The 17834-nt window shown below is 47.2% G+C and overlaps 1 protein-coding gene across 1 annotated transcript in view; it reads left to right on the top strand.

The window, feature by feature from the left end:
• Snx29 (sorting nexin 29) overlaps positions 1 to 17834 on the top strand; it is a 386660-nt gene that overhangs the window by 98940 nt on the left and 269886 nt on the right. Inside the window, exons 12-13 of the mRNA XM_028778358.1 lie at positions 4422 to 4485; positions 6595 to 6723. Of these exons, the coding sequence (XP_028634191.1) occupies positions 4422 to 4485; positions 6595 to 6723 (193 nt within the window). The remainder of the gene's footprint in view (positions 1 to 4421; positions 4486 to 6594; positions 6724 to 17834) is intronic.

Raw genomic sequence — 17834 nt, 5'->3', positions numbered from 1 at the left:
CCCCACCCTCAAAATTCCCACCCCCTGGGGCATCCAGCCTTCATGTCAAGGTTCTCTTTTTCCACCTATGCCCAGCAGGGCCCTCCACTCTTACATATTCAACTGAAGCGCTGGATCCCTCCCTAAGTGCTCCCAGGCTGGTGGTTTAGACCCTGGGAGCTGTGGTTGGTTGGTATTGTTGCTCTCCTCATGGGGCCGCAAATCCTTTCAGCTCTCCTTCAGTCTTCACTCTAACTCCTCCATTGAGAACCCCATGATCAGTTCAATGGCTAGTTGTGAGCTTCTGCCTCTGAGTATGTCAGACTCTTGAAGACCTCTGAGGAGATATCCATATCAGGCTCTTTAATATCCAAGGTTGAGGATCACAGGAGCTTAGTATACCCCACAACTCGTACAGAGGGGCTCAGTATAAATGACGGGCACTGTGTTTCCACCTTCTGTTCCCTTGAATTGAAGAAGGGAAAGGGACAGTGAGAACCATCAGTGAGTACCTGTTAAATGCCACTGTGTTCTAGGCACCTTTTTGCATATTACCTCTTTTAATCCTTACAGTATTTCTGTGAGATAGTGACTGGGTTTGGCTGGTTCTTGTTGTTGAGAGAGGGTCTTATGTAGCCAAGGATGGTCTTGAACTCTTGATCCTGCTGTTTCTACCTCCCAAATACTGGGGTTACTGGTGTGTGTCACCATGTCTCATGAAACAGAGACTTGTCAAGATCTCACTTTATCCTTAAGGTCCTCAAAGAAGATCATTAAACCCTAGTGACCTCAGAAGGTCAGGCGAGGAGCTGGGATTTGAGAGGAGTACCAGACTGCAGAGACTAAATCCTATAAGTGCTGAAGCTGAGTGCTGCCCTGTGCTTGAGACCAGCCATCCTGTGGGGAAATGAAGAATGATTCTGTCTGGTAGTTTGCAAATGCTGAAACCTGTCAAGGTTGCCTGTGACATGTGGCTGAGTGGGGCTTGAACTTAGGACTGCTGGACACAGAGTCCGTTGTCAGCAACTTGCTGTAGATTTTCTTCTGTTTCTGGAATGGAAGCTACTAGAATCTGTATCTGAACTTCCTCTTGCCCTTCACATCTGCCCACCAGGACCATTTCAACCATCATAGGTGGTAGAGATTTGAGGTACTGGGTATTCTGAAGGGACTGTCAGAATCTGTTTCCTGCTCTGTGTTGTTGATTGCTCTCACAGGAGGCTGTGAGAATGGAAACAAAGCTTGCTGGGTAGGAGCATTGTAGCTTCATAGAAAGTGCTGTTATTGTCATTGGATTTCTGTGTGTATGTATTATTTATTCATTTATAGTTAGCACACAATGTAATGAGTGTCATTGTGCCGTCTGCTTAATTATCTATCATTATCCCCTCTATGTCCCCAGCTCCCTCTGCTGCAATCCTTCCTCTGTTGAAACAGCCCCTCTGCCTTCATGCTGCATGCATTCCTCATCTTTCACACTCTTACACGCACACACACACACACACACACACACATACACACACACATACTTAAATCTAGATTCCACATATGAGAGAAAACATGGCCACTCATCTTTCTGAAATCAAACCAAACACCTTGGTTAAACATGCATTGAAGGGGGTCCCAGGAACTGAGATGTGCATTCTATTTTCAACATGCCGTGTGCACATGGGGAAGACCAAGTTCTCTTAGTTTGGGTTTTATTGCTGTGAAGAGACACCATAACCACAGCAACTCCTATAAAGGAAAACATTTAATGTGGCTAGCTTACAGTTTCAGAGGTTTAGTCCATTATTATCATGATGGGAAGCATGTCAGCATGCAGGCAGACATGGTGCTTAAGGAGTTGAGAGTTCTACATCTTGATCTGAAGGCAGCCAGCAGGAGACAGTGTGCCACACTGGAAATAGCTTGAGCTTATATATGAGACCTCAAAGCGTACCTACAGGGTGACATAGTTCCTCTAATAGGGCCACACCTATTCTAACAAGGCCACACCTTCCAATTGTACCACTCCTTATGAGCCAAGCATTTAAACACATGAGTCCATGGGGGCCATTCCTACTCAGACCACCACACAAAGTGACTCACAGTCTCATGCCAGTAGCTGCTGCAGGGCAAGGGCAGTCAGGGAGGCTTCTTAAAAGAGGCACATCCTTACCAGGGCCTGGGCAGATGAGTTCAGGTTTTTGTAGAATGTAAGTTGGAGATCCTGACCAGGAAATCTGAGATAACATCTGTGTGTAATAACTTCTGTCTTCAAGGAAAGTCTGATCACAGGTTGTGTGACAGTAGTGCAGTCAGGATCATCTGGAGACCCCCTAGGAGGCCTCTGAGCCAGATGCATGCTGTCACTGTGGCTGAGCTGGGAAGGGAGGTTGGACACAGGTGCTCAGGATTGTGATCTGTTGATGGACTTTCCCTGTGGGAGAGGCAGAGCAGCATGGAGGGCATGGAGGAACCAAGGGCTTGTCAGTGTGACAACACCTGACCTAACTACTCCAGGCCACTCTGTGCTATGTACACTGGTGCTGGAAGTGACCCCTGTCATCTGTTACACTCTGGTCCTTCCTCAGGTACCTCACAAGCAGTTCATGAATGTCAGCCAGCTTTGTTGCTGCAGAGAAGAGAGTAGACAGGGCTGCTGGCAAGCAGTGTAGGATCTTGAATTAGGAGACTCTGTGTCTTCCAGCCCCAGATGGTGACAGTGAACCTCCCTTCTCTTTGCTCATGTGTGGTTCAGGCCTAGCCAAGACTTCCAGTGGGAAAGTGGAGGAGTAGCCAAGCCTGTGTCCACAGTGCCCACAGCACTAACCTGGCTTGCCTGAAGACTGAGCCCAGAATGCTTTATCCTGCCTGCTGTTGATAGAAGAGTGATTCTGATTAATTCTATTTTCCTTCATGACCACAACGACATAGGGATAAATTACTTGCTTTGTTTTCCTCTATAGATTTATTAGTTAGAGTGACACTCTAAGTGTTAGAAGCAGTTTGACTTCATTCTGTGTTTCCTGCTGCAGCCTGTGAGAGGCACTCCTGTCTCACTCGCTTCTGGGAGGTGAGCAGGGCGCTGCTCCCTGCTGTATGAAGGAAGGCCTCACAGAGCCCAACTCTTGAGTGAGGCTGGGACCAGGGCCAGATCAGAAGTGAAACCTCACTGAATTGGCTTCACATGGGCTTGTGATAGTCATTGTTCCTCTCCTTAGAAGCCTTCCTTGGAAGGCCTCTTCTTCCCTAGACCAGGTGAGAGCCTGGATCTTCACTTGGGAAGGTCCATGAACCTCGTATGCTCTTGGTAGATGGGTGAGGGAATGAACGTATGAGCCCCAGGCCATCGTGTTTCCAGGCAGAGTGTGACTGGTGTTCAGTGGTTCAATCCTGCCAGTTCACTGCCCTAGGCCTCATCCTAAATCTCCTTTCTGTTTCTCAGAGATGCCTGACAAGGCTACAGATCCTTCCTCTCGTCCTCAGCCTCACCCCCTTCCTGTTATCTCTAATTCTTATTTCTATGGAAAGACACTTTCTAGCTACTTTTTATATTGTGAAACATTTTTAAATTGAGGACATGTGGTAGGATTATCAGTGCTTCTTGTCCTAAAACATGAAGCTGGCTGCCAAGCCTTTGAGCACCCCTGTTGTGACCTCATGTAGTTGGTTCTGGACATGGTGCATATTCTTGGACATAGTCAGAGACTACTATTAGCTGTGTGATTTGGGCCCTGTGCTTCCTAGCAGCCCCATGAGGGGGAATCAAGGAAACAGATGGAACACTGTTGACATCTGCAGCTCTTGAGATGCAGCTAGGATCTTGCCATGCCTTCAGCATGAGCATAGCACCAGTGGGTAAGCTGGATAGAGGTAGGACATGTGGGTGCATATTGCCATTCCCTATCCTTGAATGCCTTTTTGTGTGGAAAAGGTCAGAAGAGCGGCTTTCTCCAATCTATGTGCAGTGTACACTGTGTATTGAATATTATCCTATGTCTGCTGAATGCTAACTTCAGAAGGCAGCATAGAGAGCCAGATGTTTACTAACATTGATGGACTGTCTTATGCAAGCATGGAGTTCAGTACTGCCCGATCTGCTGTCTGGGCTGATGAACACCTGTAAGAGGCAATAAATCACTGTTCACAATAGATGTTGTCCAGGAACAAAGACTTGGGAAAGCACTCAGAAATTGCAAGCTGAGTGTGTTCCCAAGGAACTCACTCTTCCTCCCAACATAATATTAGTTCTCATCTTACATTGTCTTTCTGTTTGTGTGGTGGATGATGGTGACAGTTGAGCCCATTAGGTCGCTGAGGGTGTAAAAGAACTCTTCTAGGAAACAGGGAGTTTACCTAGACAAGCCATATGTAATGACATGTACTGTGGACAAGCTTCAAGGGGACAGCTTAGCAGGGACCATCTCATAAATGTTGCCTTTGCTTTCTTCCTTCAGATGAACTGCGCCAAGCCATTGTGGCCATGATGAACAGAAAGGATGAATTGGAAGAAGAGAACGGGTACTGTGATATCACGGCTGTCACTTTACCAGACATTCTGTCCCCATTGGTGGAGAGAATGGATGGAGACAGTGGTGCCTTGCTGCCATAGCTGTGACTGATAACTTCTTACCTTACTATTACTTTAAATTCCTCTGTGTGTGTGTGTTTGTGTGTATACCAGAAGAGGGGACTGGATGCCATGAAGCAAGATTCACAGGTAGTTGTGAGTTGTATGACCTGGATGTTGGGATCTTAATAGATTTCTTACTTTTCTGGAATGGAGCATTTCAGTAGACTTGCTGTGGCTTGCATATAAGCAAGGGATGAACAGCCAGAAACAGTAGTGCTACCTTCCAACAAGAAGGATGTGGAAGAGGAGCCTCTAGTGACAGCCCTGACTGATTATGATCACACACACACACACACACACACACACACACACCCCAGTGGTTTTTCGTCTATTCTCAGATTTATGCAGCCATTACCATGGTCAGTCTTAGAATAGCTTTATAATCTCAAGAACATATGCCACACCACTTCTGTCCATCTCCCCTCCCATAAAACATCCTTGAAGTGACCTCTAATGAGGGTTTATATTCTGTGTTCCAGTCCCACTCAAATTAGGGATACTTGGGGCAACATGACATTTAGATTTTTTTTAATTTGGCCAAAACCCAGTGGTCCACTCCAAGAGGCAAAGTGTTTTCTTATTTTTTTTTTCTTCTTTCCCTATTGAAATCCATTCCAGATAACTACTAGTTGCCACCATGAGAATGTCTGAAGTTGATCATTTTCCCCTCCAGAGTCTGTGCTGAGGCTACAGTGGCCAGTGGCAGGCTTGCCCAAGGTTATTCACAGAATCCTGTGGGCACCAGTAGGCTGCCTGACTCAGGGAGGTGGGCGGAGGGGCCACTTGTGTGTTCAGGTCACCCTACTATGCCTTCCTGGTGACAGGAGCCACAGTTCTCTCTGAGACCTTATTTCAGCTCTAGCTGACAAGGTGCTTGTGGTCCTTCATGGAGACATATAAAGAAGCATGATTTCTAAAACAGAAGAGGCTTTAATTAGGAGGGGTGTAGATGGTGACGTTTCCACCTAACCCAAACTCTCATCAGAAGACTTCTTGCCACTGCAAGGTTCGTTTCCTTGCACCAGCTGGAGCAATTCTCTTGGAAGAAGCCATGAATTTATCTTCCCTTGGGAAGGATGACAGCAACTCTATGTTGATTTCTTCTTCCCAGACAGAATCCCCCATGGTGTTTCTGTCAGAGGGTGGCATGCTTCAGGAGGAGATTCTTCTCCAAGCTCTTGGAGAGCTCGGTGGCAATGGGGCGCTGTGGAGCTTGGTGTATCTGATACATCCTGTTGTTCACAGCAGACATCCTCTGATGTGGCCTATATACACACCACGGTTGGTTTTCTAGAAATAGTCACTTAGGTGTAGTAAAGCAGAACCATAATTGATTTACCTCAGGGTGGTAACTTGTGAGCTTTCCTACAGCTGCTAACCTTTGGTCACTTTTTGGGGTATATGCAAATGACCATGCTGCAAAAGCTAAAAAGTATACAAATATAAGATAATGTTATGCTAACATGTACTCCATAGGATGCCATACACATTAGATTTCGTGGTGGAGGCAATGGACCGTGGGTCCTGGTGTATTCTATGGGCAGCAGTGGAAGCAGGAAGAGACGTCTGTCATAGAACAAAACAAGTGTCATTGCACCAAACAAGTGTTCTGTGCTTTTCTGCTGCAGAGTATTCATTTGGCCTGTTATGAAACCCTTCATTTGTAAGATCTCTTACCCACTGAGGCTGTGTCAGAGCTTCTGTTTAACATGTTACATCTTTGACTGGAGTGTCTTTGAAAGCACTTCTCTGGCATTTGCTGCTCCTTTTTTCCCTTGATCTCAACTATCCTAGGAACAGGGACCCAGAGTCTGACCACAGGTGCTTGCCTAGGGCTCAGGCTCTTGGCTTTTGTTTGCTGTCTGCTAATCAGCTTAGGCAAGGTGCATTGAGGTTGTACAGAGCCTGTGGGCAGTGATGAGGCTTGATCTGGGTCAGAACTGTTATACAGGTGAACTGGATGCCCAGCCTCTGAACTGCGGAGCCCTCTTTTGCAGGTCACTGCGGAATCTCCTTGACGGTGAGATGGAACACTCAGCGGCACTTCGGCAAGAGGTGGATGCCCTGCGGAAGAAGGTGACAGAGCAACAGGAGCGCCATGCCACAAAGGTCCAGGCGCTGGCCAGGTAGATGGGGCAGGGTGGGGAGGCAAGCATGTGAGCCTGTTCCATACACACCTTTCCCATTTGTCTTTGAGAAAAGGTCTTGCTATGTATGGAGCCCAGGCAGGCCTCATTCTTGACATCCCCCTGCCTTGGTCTCCAAGTGCAGGGATTACAGGCATGTTCTACCACAGCTCACTCATGCTTCTAACAAGACAGAAAGGGAGTACCATAGGAAGCTACATTTGTGCATTTCCACCCAATGCACTTGTGTGAGTGAGGGATATACATCATGTGTGTCAGAGTCAGGAGGTTGACTGATGGGCATTCTCCTTTTCCTGCTGCTCAGTTTGCTCCCTGCTGTCTTAACCATAGTCAGTCCCAGGATTCTCTGTGTGCACGGGGCAGGTATATGCACATATGAGTATTCCTCCCCTCTTCTGTACAGGACTCATACTGCATCCCAGACAGGTTCTATATGGGTATGCCCAGGGTTGCCTTCCTCTTTCTAGTAGCTCCTGATGCATTCTAGTCTGACTATATCAGGATTGGTTAGGTTTTGTCTTCTGTGATACTCCCCAGTGCATAACCTAGTGTCTCTGCCGCTGTGTTCCCACTTGGTGTGTTTGCTGGAAGTGGTCCTGGTTTTCCTGGTCAAAGTGCAGGCATGTACAGGCTGTGTCCTTCTCAGGTGCTGAGCTGTATGTGCCCCACAGCATTGTGGTAAATGGTGCTGCTCCCAGCTGTACTTGTCGGAGCAAGGTTTTAGGTCTTATAATATCACAGGAGAAAAATTAGGCTGGTGGGGTATTTTTCAAGAACATTTCTCTAACTACAAATATCATTAACCTTATTTTTAAGAGGCACTAATTATTTTTTCTGTGATGTCATTTATATCTTATTAAATAAAACATGATGAATTAAAATTCTGCCTCCTATGGAAGCACCCATTCTTTTTCCTGAGTGCATTCTCCTGTGGACACACTTTACCCCTGCATGTGCCACTGACACCTCACCGTTTCTCATCTCACCTCCCCGCCACCTCTCACTGTAAGGCAGTTTGAGCTTAACCAATTTTGTAGACCTGTGTGTGGTATTTCATTGAATTCATGTAGCACATTAAATTGACCACACTAATTGGTCAGGTTAGCATTTGGACTGTTTCCAGTTTTTCCCATTTTAGGTGATGTGAGCAGCTTCTAGGCTGTGTTAGCGACTTGTCTCACTACTGTGACAAAACATCCTACAGATGCCACTTAGGGAAGGACATCACTACATCAGACAGGAAGTGGTAATGTGGCTGCTGACATCACTGCAGCAGGCAGGAAGCAGAGGGCTCACATTGGTACCAGAAGTAGGTACCATCTTCGAGACCCACTTCTGCTTCCTAGACTATATTCTAAAGGTTCCATAACCTTTCCACAGCTCTCACACCTGGGGGCCAAGTACTAAACACACGATCCTGTGGGGGACATTTCATACTCAAACACTAACATTAGTGTTTCTTTGAAACTGCTTTTGAGTAAAGCTGGGGCAGGGGTGTGTCCAGAGGCTGTGTCAGGTGGTGTGGTCTGAGTGTTTCTCATGCGCCTGTAATTGAGCACAGCCCTGTGACCTCCTTTCTACGTTCCAATCCTTGAACTTCTCTTTGCATCCTAACATGGTGTCTCTGGGAAGTGGTTCTCAACCTGTGGCCCGTGACCCCTTGGGTGGGACATTCTAACTACCTTTTCACAGGGGTCGACTAAGACCATCAGAAAACACAGCTGTTTACATTATGACTCATAGCAGTGGTAAGATTGCTGTTATGAAGTAGCAACAAAAATAATTTAATGGTGTGTGTGGGGGGGAGGGCTTACCACCTCATGAGGAACTGTAACAAAGGGTCACAGCATTAGGAAGGCTGAGAAGCACTGCTCTAGGGCATCAAAGCCAGGTCAGAGGCAGTCAGAAGTAGAGTAACTAGTTCCTATTGTGTATTCCCTCATTGGTCTTCCATCTCATCTGACCTCACTGGAGCTCTGCATTGTACACTGGCTCTAATGACTTAAGTCTTCAGAGACACTGGCTTTGAACATCAGTAACAGGGTAAGGCCATAGTCCCTTTATTTTGTTGGCTTGTGTTAGGAGTCAGCTTAGTCATGAGCCCTGGCTCCATTCCTGGAAATTGTGTTTCTGGTGACTTGGTTAGCTTCTGCCTGCATGTGCTTCCTCACCTGTGTGGAAGAGGATGGTCTTATCCACTGATGTGGATAGAGGAGGAAGGCTATTGGATTCTTGAGATGCTTGACAAACTGCTTGTGCATGTTTTATATTGAGTGCTTTTTTTTTTTTTAATGCTTTTTTATAGCATGTTTTACAAGGGGAGGGGGTAAGAAGGGCAAGGTGGTGGAAAAGTACAAAATCTTCTTGGCCTGTGCCTTGAAACATGTCATGGTCTATAAGGTACTCTGCCTTGAATTATGATCTACCTGCTGTTCTAAAGAAGATATGGTACACTGCTTGAGTTATGGTCTCCCTGCTATTCTTAAGATGATATGGTACACTGCTTTGAGTCTATCTGCAGTTGCTAAGCAGGATCTTGCAGTTGCCAAGCTTCAGAGGACATTGTGCAGGTGGGGAAAGGTAGGGGGTGAGGGTAAGGGCGAGGGTCCTGGCTTCTGGCATCTCCCCCTTCTCTGTTTAGTTAGAGAAGGCATCTTATGATCAATCCCAACTATGTGAATTTTGAATTTGGATGTCTAATTATGGGGGGTCTTAGACAAGTTCACAACCCCAAAACACTGATGTGAGACGAGTCACATCGATGGTCGAAGGCTTTAGGCTGTCGATGATGGGCAACGTCAAGGGACTCCGATGTGGGTGAAAGGAGGGTGAGAGCCCTGTCTTAGGCCATGTAGGCTGCACCCACTCCCAGCACCACGCACTCCTTTTCGGCTGCATTGGGTGGGCCCCTGGGAAGTGGACCTACAATAATCCCGTCATTGGGCTAACTCACAGCCATCCTAAGTCCCTTTGTGAATGTTCAAGTTACCAACCATTTGTCAGTTTGGGGTGTAATATTGTCATAAAGGAAGGCTCCCCAATGTTAGCGGCCATATCAAGGGCGGCCTTGGTTTAGGAAAAAGCCAATTTTTGTTGTGGTGATCAAGAGGCCAAGCTCTCTAGCGAGAGAAGCGAGGACAAAGCCAGGCATACCAGGAACCCTTCTGGAGGGTGTGGAAGTCTAGCGGTCGACCGTAGGGGGAGGCAGGGGAGCTGGCAGCTGTGTCAGTCTCCTGCGGAGTCACTTCTGGATCCTCTTCAATTTTTGGCTGATGGTAATGAACTTCAACCGTCTTCTTGATGGCAGCATCAACCTGGTTCCGTGGATGGCAGGTCGCCGGCAACGATCTCTGTCTCACTCAATCTTGATGTCGTGCGCACATCCTCTCAATGAGGGTCCGTCCAGAGGGGTCCATGCCTCGAGCCCCATGTCTGGGTGCACTTGACCCGACCGGCAGGTCCTAGTTATTCGTGGGGGCGAGGAGGACTGCAACCTGCTATTCTTCAGAAGATATGGTACACTGCTTGAGTTATGGTATCCCTGCTATTCTTCAGATGATATGGTACACTGCTTTGAGTCTATCTGCAGTTGCCAAGCAGGATCTTGCAGTTGCCAAGCTTCAGGGAACCTTGTGCAGGTGGGAAAAGGTAGGGGGTGAGGGTAAGGGCGAGGATCCTGGCTTCTGGCCCATCTGGATTAGAACTTCTAATAGCAGGCATCACGGGTGATTCATTTTTACCTGGGATGCTGCGTGAGTTCAAGCTCCTGGGAGTCCCTGTTTCTCTCGGTTTTCTGGGGTTGGGTACGGAGCTGCCGCCTGCGACCTACTCTATGCTCGGGCCCAAACCGGAAGTATTGAGTGCTTTTTTAATAGCTGTGGTAATCCTAGAGAAAAATTTATCCTACACATGGGATAGAGAGGCCGCAGTTTTATACTGTGAAGCCTTCCCAGTTATACAAGAACTGTTTAAGGTACTTAGAAGTTGGCAGTTTGCAGGTGGAAGGACATCTGTAAAACAGACAAATTCTTCAAAAAGAGAAAGTGGAGAAATCTCCCTGAGCAGCCAGCCATGTTGATGGGCAAGTGGACCTGCTCAGGCAGTAGTTGCTTGGCAGTGGTGGGGGAGGGAGGAGCTAGAAAGGCTGTGCAGCACAGTCACACTGGGGCAGTGGCTGTCATAGGCTGAGGCTCATGTGTGTGCTGGGCTTCCCTCTTCTAACCCCTGATCCCACTCTCCAGCTCAGGTGGCAGGGTCTGTGATGCAGGTGGCTTAGTGGTTTAGGGTACAGGTACATGGTACTTAGGGGTCAGAGTGTAGTTTTGTTCCTAGCTAGTAACGAGACCTTAGGTGAGTTCCTAACCTCTTTAAATTCCTTTATTTGTCAAATGGGGAAAAGAAAACTGGGATGGGTCATCACATGGATAGAGAGGCCTCGAGAGACTGCTTTTGCTGGTTCAGTAAATACACTTTGTATGAAGGTAATACATAACTACCATCATTTTTATTAATTAGATTACTGAGACCTTGTCTAATCCAAGGTGCATTCTAATAACCACAAGTTGAAAGGATAAAAAGCTAGGCCGCATCAGGCTTAGAAGAGCACTGTCTGTTCTAAGTACCTAGTAAGAGTCCATGTGCATGCTAGGCTGCATCAAGCTCAGAAGAACACCGTCCATTCTGAGCACCCAGTAAGAGTCCATGAGCATGTGCGTGTGTTTTACCAGCCTTGGATGCATGGTGCTGAAACAGACACACACTGAGCAGATTCAGCATTTGCTTATTCCTTTGCTCAAAATTAATGACTTTCAGCATCTTCTATCGTTCAACAAAGACCAAGAGTGCGTAACTTGTGCAGAGCTTTCTTGGGCCAGCTGCCACTCACTTTTGATGGGCAGCATTATAATCAGGTGTAGTTAACGCTGTGTAAGTCATATGTCTAAATAATTCATTGACTTGATTTCAGCTGGGAGACATGTTAGAGAAGGGACGACTACATTTACATGAGAAGTCCCCTTGAAGGAAGTGTTTCAGTCTCTGGTCTTGCACAACACCACAGAAATAACTGCCTCATAGTTCTAGAAGCCAGGAGGGCTAGGGTTGAGGGGCTGTACCTTCAGGGGCCTTCTGGCATGTCAGAACAATGATCACATCACGGAGAGTGGGAATAAAGATGAAGAGGATCTGCTCTTGTAACAGACATGTTTAATACTAAGCCATGGATAAGGGCAGAGTCCTTGTAACCTGATCAGCTCTTTTAAAAAAATTATTTAAATTTTTATGTGTCTGAATATTTTGCTTTTATGTATGTCTGTGCACCAAGTGTAATATATAGTGCATGTGGAGGTCAGAAGAAGACATTGGATCCCTAGAACTTGAGTTCCTATACGTTGTAGGTCCCTACGTGGGTACTGGGGCCTGATATGGGTCATTTGGAAGAGCCATAAGTACCCTTAGCTGCTGCGCCAGCCCCTGACAAGGTCCTCATGGCTACCTCTTGGCACTGCTGCTGCATCAGGGATTGACTCTCCCACACAGGAAGTAAGAGAGACAGGGTCAAGGTCATTGGGTCACTCTGGGAACATTTTCTGCCTCTGCTCATCAAGCTAGCTGTCTCTTGTGTGACAAATCATCTCCCAGTTTGGTCTCCTGAAACAGCAAGTATTTAGATTTTTCCATGATTTCTATGAGCAAGGTATCTGAGAATGGATGAGGGTCTTTCAGGAGGTAGAGATTGAGTTGCTGGCTAGAGTTGTACTCAAAGGCTTGACTCACACTAGGGGCCAGTGTCTTCTGTGTGGCTGTCTGTCTGTCAATAAGAGGCCTAGGGTCCTTAATCTGAAGGCTTCTATGGGCTGTTCAGTGTGGCTTCCATAGAGAAAGAACATGCCCCAGATGAAGATCTCGAGGTTTCTGTCACCTTGGAGAGCATGCTGTGTTCTGTGGTTAAACAGAGCAGCCCTGCCAATATGGGAAACAGTGATACTGGGGGATGACCACCAGGAACCAGGGTCAGTGGAGGCCATCTCAAAGGCTACCCATCACCATCACCAGGCTTCAGCCTCCTCCTGAGGCTGCAGGGCCCTCAAAGAAGTAGGGCCAACAGGATGTCTGTACCTTTCCATGAGGTCCTGAGGTATTGATTTCACATGACTTGAGTGCCAGGGAGTTACCTAACTTGGTCTGCAAGTGGGAGCCTGGGAAATCCAGTGATGTGTTATGAAGGCTTGGGTCCAGGGTGACAGCTAGGAGCCCCAGGGCAGGAGAGGACCACCCCTGGCTCCAGCAGTCAGGCAGAGAGAAAATTGACCTTCCCTGGTTCTTTTGTTTTGTTTGGAATCCTCAGTGCAAGGATGACACCTGGTTGTCCTGATAAGGTCCCAGCCTGGTCCACTAATTTAGATGCTGACTCTCCAGGAAACATCTCAAACCCCCAGAATTGAGATTTAATCAGCTATCTCGGCATCCATGACACAGCCAGTTAGACCCTCACACTCCTCCAGTGGCTCTTCCTCCTACCAGGCTATCCATGCTAGCTTCACTCTGCCGCTTTATTCCTTGGCCACCATGATAGGGTCTAGGAAGGGTGTTCGGCTAGGTTGATGTGCTAAGAGCAAGGTTCAGCATTCCTGACTGGACAGGAGGGAAGCTGGGAGTTTGGTGGATCTTTGTTTCTTTGAGGAAAGATTCTAACCCAGAGTATCAGTGCATAGCAGAAAGAGGGGTGCAGGTCTTCCTGAGGATACCACCTGAGCTGCTGAATCTAGCCTTTCTGAGCCACTTTTCACTTGGTGTTCTTTGCTGCTTTATCTAGACTGTAGTTGGCTTTCTCTTGTTATTACCATGTTAGTGTTTGTATGTAATGGGCAAACAGTGGATTGTGTTTTTTTCTGGGCTTAAGTATATCTGTCATCCTCTTGATAGTTAGCTCAAGGGTGTGGACAAGCGGTCCGGAAGACAAACACAGTGGATTGTTTGTAAAGCATCATTTGGAGAGCTACTTCCTGCCTTCTCCATGGGAGCTGCCAACCTGTTATCAGTACTTCTCTCCTGTGCACTTCTGGTGCACTGAGGAGTAAGGAGGTTAGCAGTGTGCTGGCTTACCCAGCCTGCTTCCACCTCTAGCTCCTCCCCTATCCCGGGAGTTTTATGGAGTGGTACACAGCATCAACCTGCCCTCCTCATGTAGGCAGGGCCCCTCACCCTGCTGCATCCTTAACTAGGGAAGCATTCAGTGTGGGGACTCTGCTCCAGAGTCTGTCACCTCCCATAAGTTTTCAGATTTGTTCCCAAGTGATGTCAGCATACTTCGGCAGACAGAACCCGAGCGGTTGTTGCTATAGCAGGGAGACTTAAGAGGGAGTCACTTTCTTCAGGTGCTGTTGTTGGGCCTATGCACTCTGGTGATATCAGCAAATCTCTCCATGACCTTCACCTTTTTAAATTCGGGTGTGGTTCTCCCAAAGACTTTCCATACAGAGGCATACGTGGCATCTGGTAGCAGCAGCCTTGTGTAGGTCCCAAGGGGAAGAGGAAAGTGTCCTCCTCACTGCTACACTTTGTCCTTGGAGGAGTAGGCGGCCATGACCCATAGACTTACCAGGTGACTGTAGCAGGCAATGAGCCTGGCTTGGCATTGCTGAGTGGTATGACTTACGGCTCCTCTTTGGTGATTTTGTCATTGCTGTAACCCTGTGAACACCATGAGGGAGGAAAGGTTCATTGTGCTCAGTCTCACAGCTCATCACAGGGGGAAGGCATGGTGGCAGGACTCCTCACATCTCAGTAGCAGAAGGGGCTGAGCTCAGACTTTCTCCTTCACCCATTTGATAGCTGGGCTCTGCCTCCCCAATGTTACACAGCACCATGCACCCCAGCTTGGGAGTAAATATTCTACCCTGTGAGCCTGTGGGGCTTTTACATTTGGGTGTAATGGTGCTGTCTCTTCTGGCATCTGGCACAGCTCTAGGCCCTACATAGTTAATCCTATTGAAGCTCCCTTCTTCTCGTTGGTGCCTTGGCTGTTGATAGTTCTAGATTCTGGGGCTGACTTGGGACTTGCAGTTGTTTCTTTGTCCAGAGCATCTTGAAGCCTTTGACGCTGGCCTCCATTTTGAGGTCAGCTTCCTTGGGTGTTCCAGCCCTGCTTGGTCAGTGTGTACCTTCTTGTTTATTGTTCCTGTTGGCTGGTAGCCACATAGACATCATTGTGGAAAATCTCAGCTTACTGCCGCCAAGGGCTCAAATTTAGGCCAGAGGGTTCCTGAGGGAGGGGCATGCTCATGTGCACACCTGGGCTCTCTTGCCCCTGACATAATGCCTGGCACATCTTGGTAGATAGCCCAGGCTGTTTTTGATGTTCTTGAACTTAGTGTATAGCCTAGGCTGGCCTTGAACTCAAGAGTCCCATTGCCTCAGCCTTGAAGGTATTAGGATTATAAGTGTGTGCTGACATTGTCAGCTCTGTCTGAGGCTAGGTTAGAGGGAGGCGACTCAGGCACACATTTAAGGAAAGAAATACTTATCCACACTGGAGCCTCTCTTCCTGGTGGATGTGGGATCACAGATGGCCGCTTTGTGCCTATTGCTTTTCCTCTGGAAAGCCAGGGTAAAACAGTCTCACCCCTGTAGATTTTTTGCAAGAGCTAATCCTGATATGTGCCAGCCAGAGGCCCCTGCAGGTGCCTTAGCCAGAATGACACCATGCAAGTCATTTATTCTTCACCTCAAGGCTACAGTCATTTTTTGGAGTTCATCTGGCTTGGTGTTGCTCAAACATAGCTAACGTTCTAATGAAGAATTTCCTAGGTTGAAGAGCTAAACACACTGCTTAGCCCGGGCTGCACATTTCAGTCACCAGAGGAAGCTTATGGAGCGATTAAGTTCAGGCCACCTTCCAGACCAATTAAGTCAGATTCTCTAGAGTCGAAACCCAGACTGTGCAGGTAATTCCAGCCTGTAGCCAAGATTGACAACTGGTGCCCAGATGTTAATTTAATGTACTGCCAGGTACCTGGTGATGGAATTGTTCCCATTCTGCTGCAGCAGACTGAGCTGATAGTGGGCACTTCTGAGGTTCTCCAGGGGATACTGAGGCTGCTGGTAACCTCCAGGGAACATTCACTGGTCCCTGTTCCAGGAAGGTGAAGGTATTTGGTATTTTTATTTCAGAACCAAATGGAGACCCAATTTGTTATTGTTAGTTTCTTTTGAGAGTGTTGGCATTTTTTATTTTTGCTTAAGATTTTATTTTCAAGTAAGCTATAAACAACTCGAGGGATGGCTTTTTGTTTGTTTACTGATCTGTATGTGAACTTCAGCCTATGCCTGCTCATGCTTTGCTCTGTTAATACTGAATTGCATGTTCACAGGTTAAAAGTCCACATGTATATTTTGTGGTGGGATTCTTTTGAAGGCAGGTTCTTACTATATGGCCTAGACTGACTGGTCTTTGATTCTGATCCTCCTGCCTCAGCTTTGCCAGTGCTAGGATGATAGGTATGTGCTATCAGGCTCAGCTAGAGCAGAATTCTGCCATCTCTGGCTAGTTGACACTTCTTGAGAAGGTTTTTTTTTTTTCTTCTGTGCTTTAGAAAATTACCTTGCAATTGTAGAAGCTGTGGAACAACCCAAATGGGAGGAATCCCAAATCTCCTGGGCTCAACACAACCACTATATCAATCTTAGCCCATTAAGTCCATTTCTAAGCTTAGTTTTACCCCCTTTAGTTGTGTGTTGCAATTTCTGTGTCACGTGTTTTATATTTTCTTCTGTTTCTATGCAGATTTCAGTCTATGTTTAAGTAGCCCCCCTTCTGTTCCCCCAGTATACGAAGGCAAGTGTGACTATTAGTCCTTACATGTGAGGACAGAAGATTTCTTGAAGATACCCACTTGGGTACAGTCTTTGCTAGTGCTTTAGTTTTTATTTAGAGGGGGCTGGCAAGATGGCTCAGTGGGTAAAGGAGCTCTGTGTTGAGCCAGGTGACCTGATCATTGTCCTCTGACCTCTGCACATGCTCCATGGCACACACATCTTCACACACACACACACACACACACATTCACACACTGTCTGTTGCCTTTAGGTACACACTCACTTTACAGAATCTGTTCCAGCAGCTTTGAAGGAAGTCAACCTTGTTTCTCAGAATCAACACCCATTACTGTGCACAGGGGGCACTGTGTCTGGACACACCCTTGTTTATCACAATGTTACTTTACTTCCTTCTAAGTTCTTAGAGTGTATCACATGCATACTGGTTTTCATAAAACTGTTCCTTTATTAATTTTTTTTCAAAAGTCTTTCGTTCAGCTTGATTCCTAGAGTACAGTTGCTGTGGTAGAAGGTCTGAGCATTTCTGAAGGCTCATTATTTGTGCTACAGTTTGGATGGAGTTTTCCCTCGAGGGGTCATACATAGGAAACAGGGTCCTCAGCATGGTAGTGTTGGGAGATGATGTGGGACCCTGGAGGGGCCTGCTGGGAGGTCCCTGCCTCACTGAGGGAGCTGTCCCTGAAGAGGTTAAGGGAGCTTTGTAGAGACTCCCTCCCAGCTCCATCTCTCCTGACACTGGTGGCAGGAAGCTACCCCTGACCTATTGACTTGCTTTCTTTAACATATGATTTCCTAACCAGGCAATGCACATCTGTAATCCTAGCAACAGGAGGCTCAGGCAGGAAGATTGCAAATTCTAGGCCAGCCTGGGCTATATAGTACGTTTAATGGAACCTGGGCTGTGTGGTAAGATCCTTTCTCAAAACAACAAAACAAAAATACAAGATGTAATAGTTGAATGATTGAAAGCACTTGCTGTGTCCCCTAGCACTGTGTCACCTCAGTGCCGTCATTTTAGTGCTGTGTCCCCCTGGTGCTGTGCCACCTCAGTGCTGTGCCACCTGAGTGCTGTGTCACCTCAGTGCTGTGTCCCCTAGCACTGTGCCATGTCAGTGCTGTGTCCCCTCAGCACTGTGCCACCTCAGTGCTTGTCCCCTCAGCACTGTACCACCTCAGTGCTGTGTCCCCTTAGTGCTGTGTCACCTCAGTGCTGTATCATTTCAGTGCTGTGTCCCCTTAGTTCTGGGTCTCCT

The sequence above is a fragment of the Grammomys surdaster genome, unplaced genomic scaffold (genome assembly GCF_004785775.1).
Source record: "Grammomys surdaster isolate TR1022 unplaced genomic scaffold, NIH_TR_1.0 334, whole genome shotgun sequence".
NCBI classification, from domain to species: domain Eukaryota; kingdom Metazoa; phylum Chordata; class Mammalia; order Rodentia; family Muridae; genus Grammomys; species Grammomys surdaster.
Note: the sequence above shows the minus strand (reverse complement) of the source record. Positions and strands in the feature narration are given on the sequence as shown.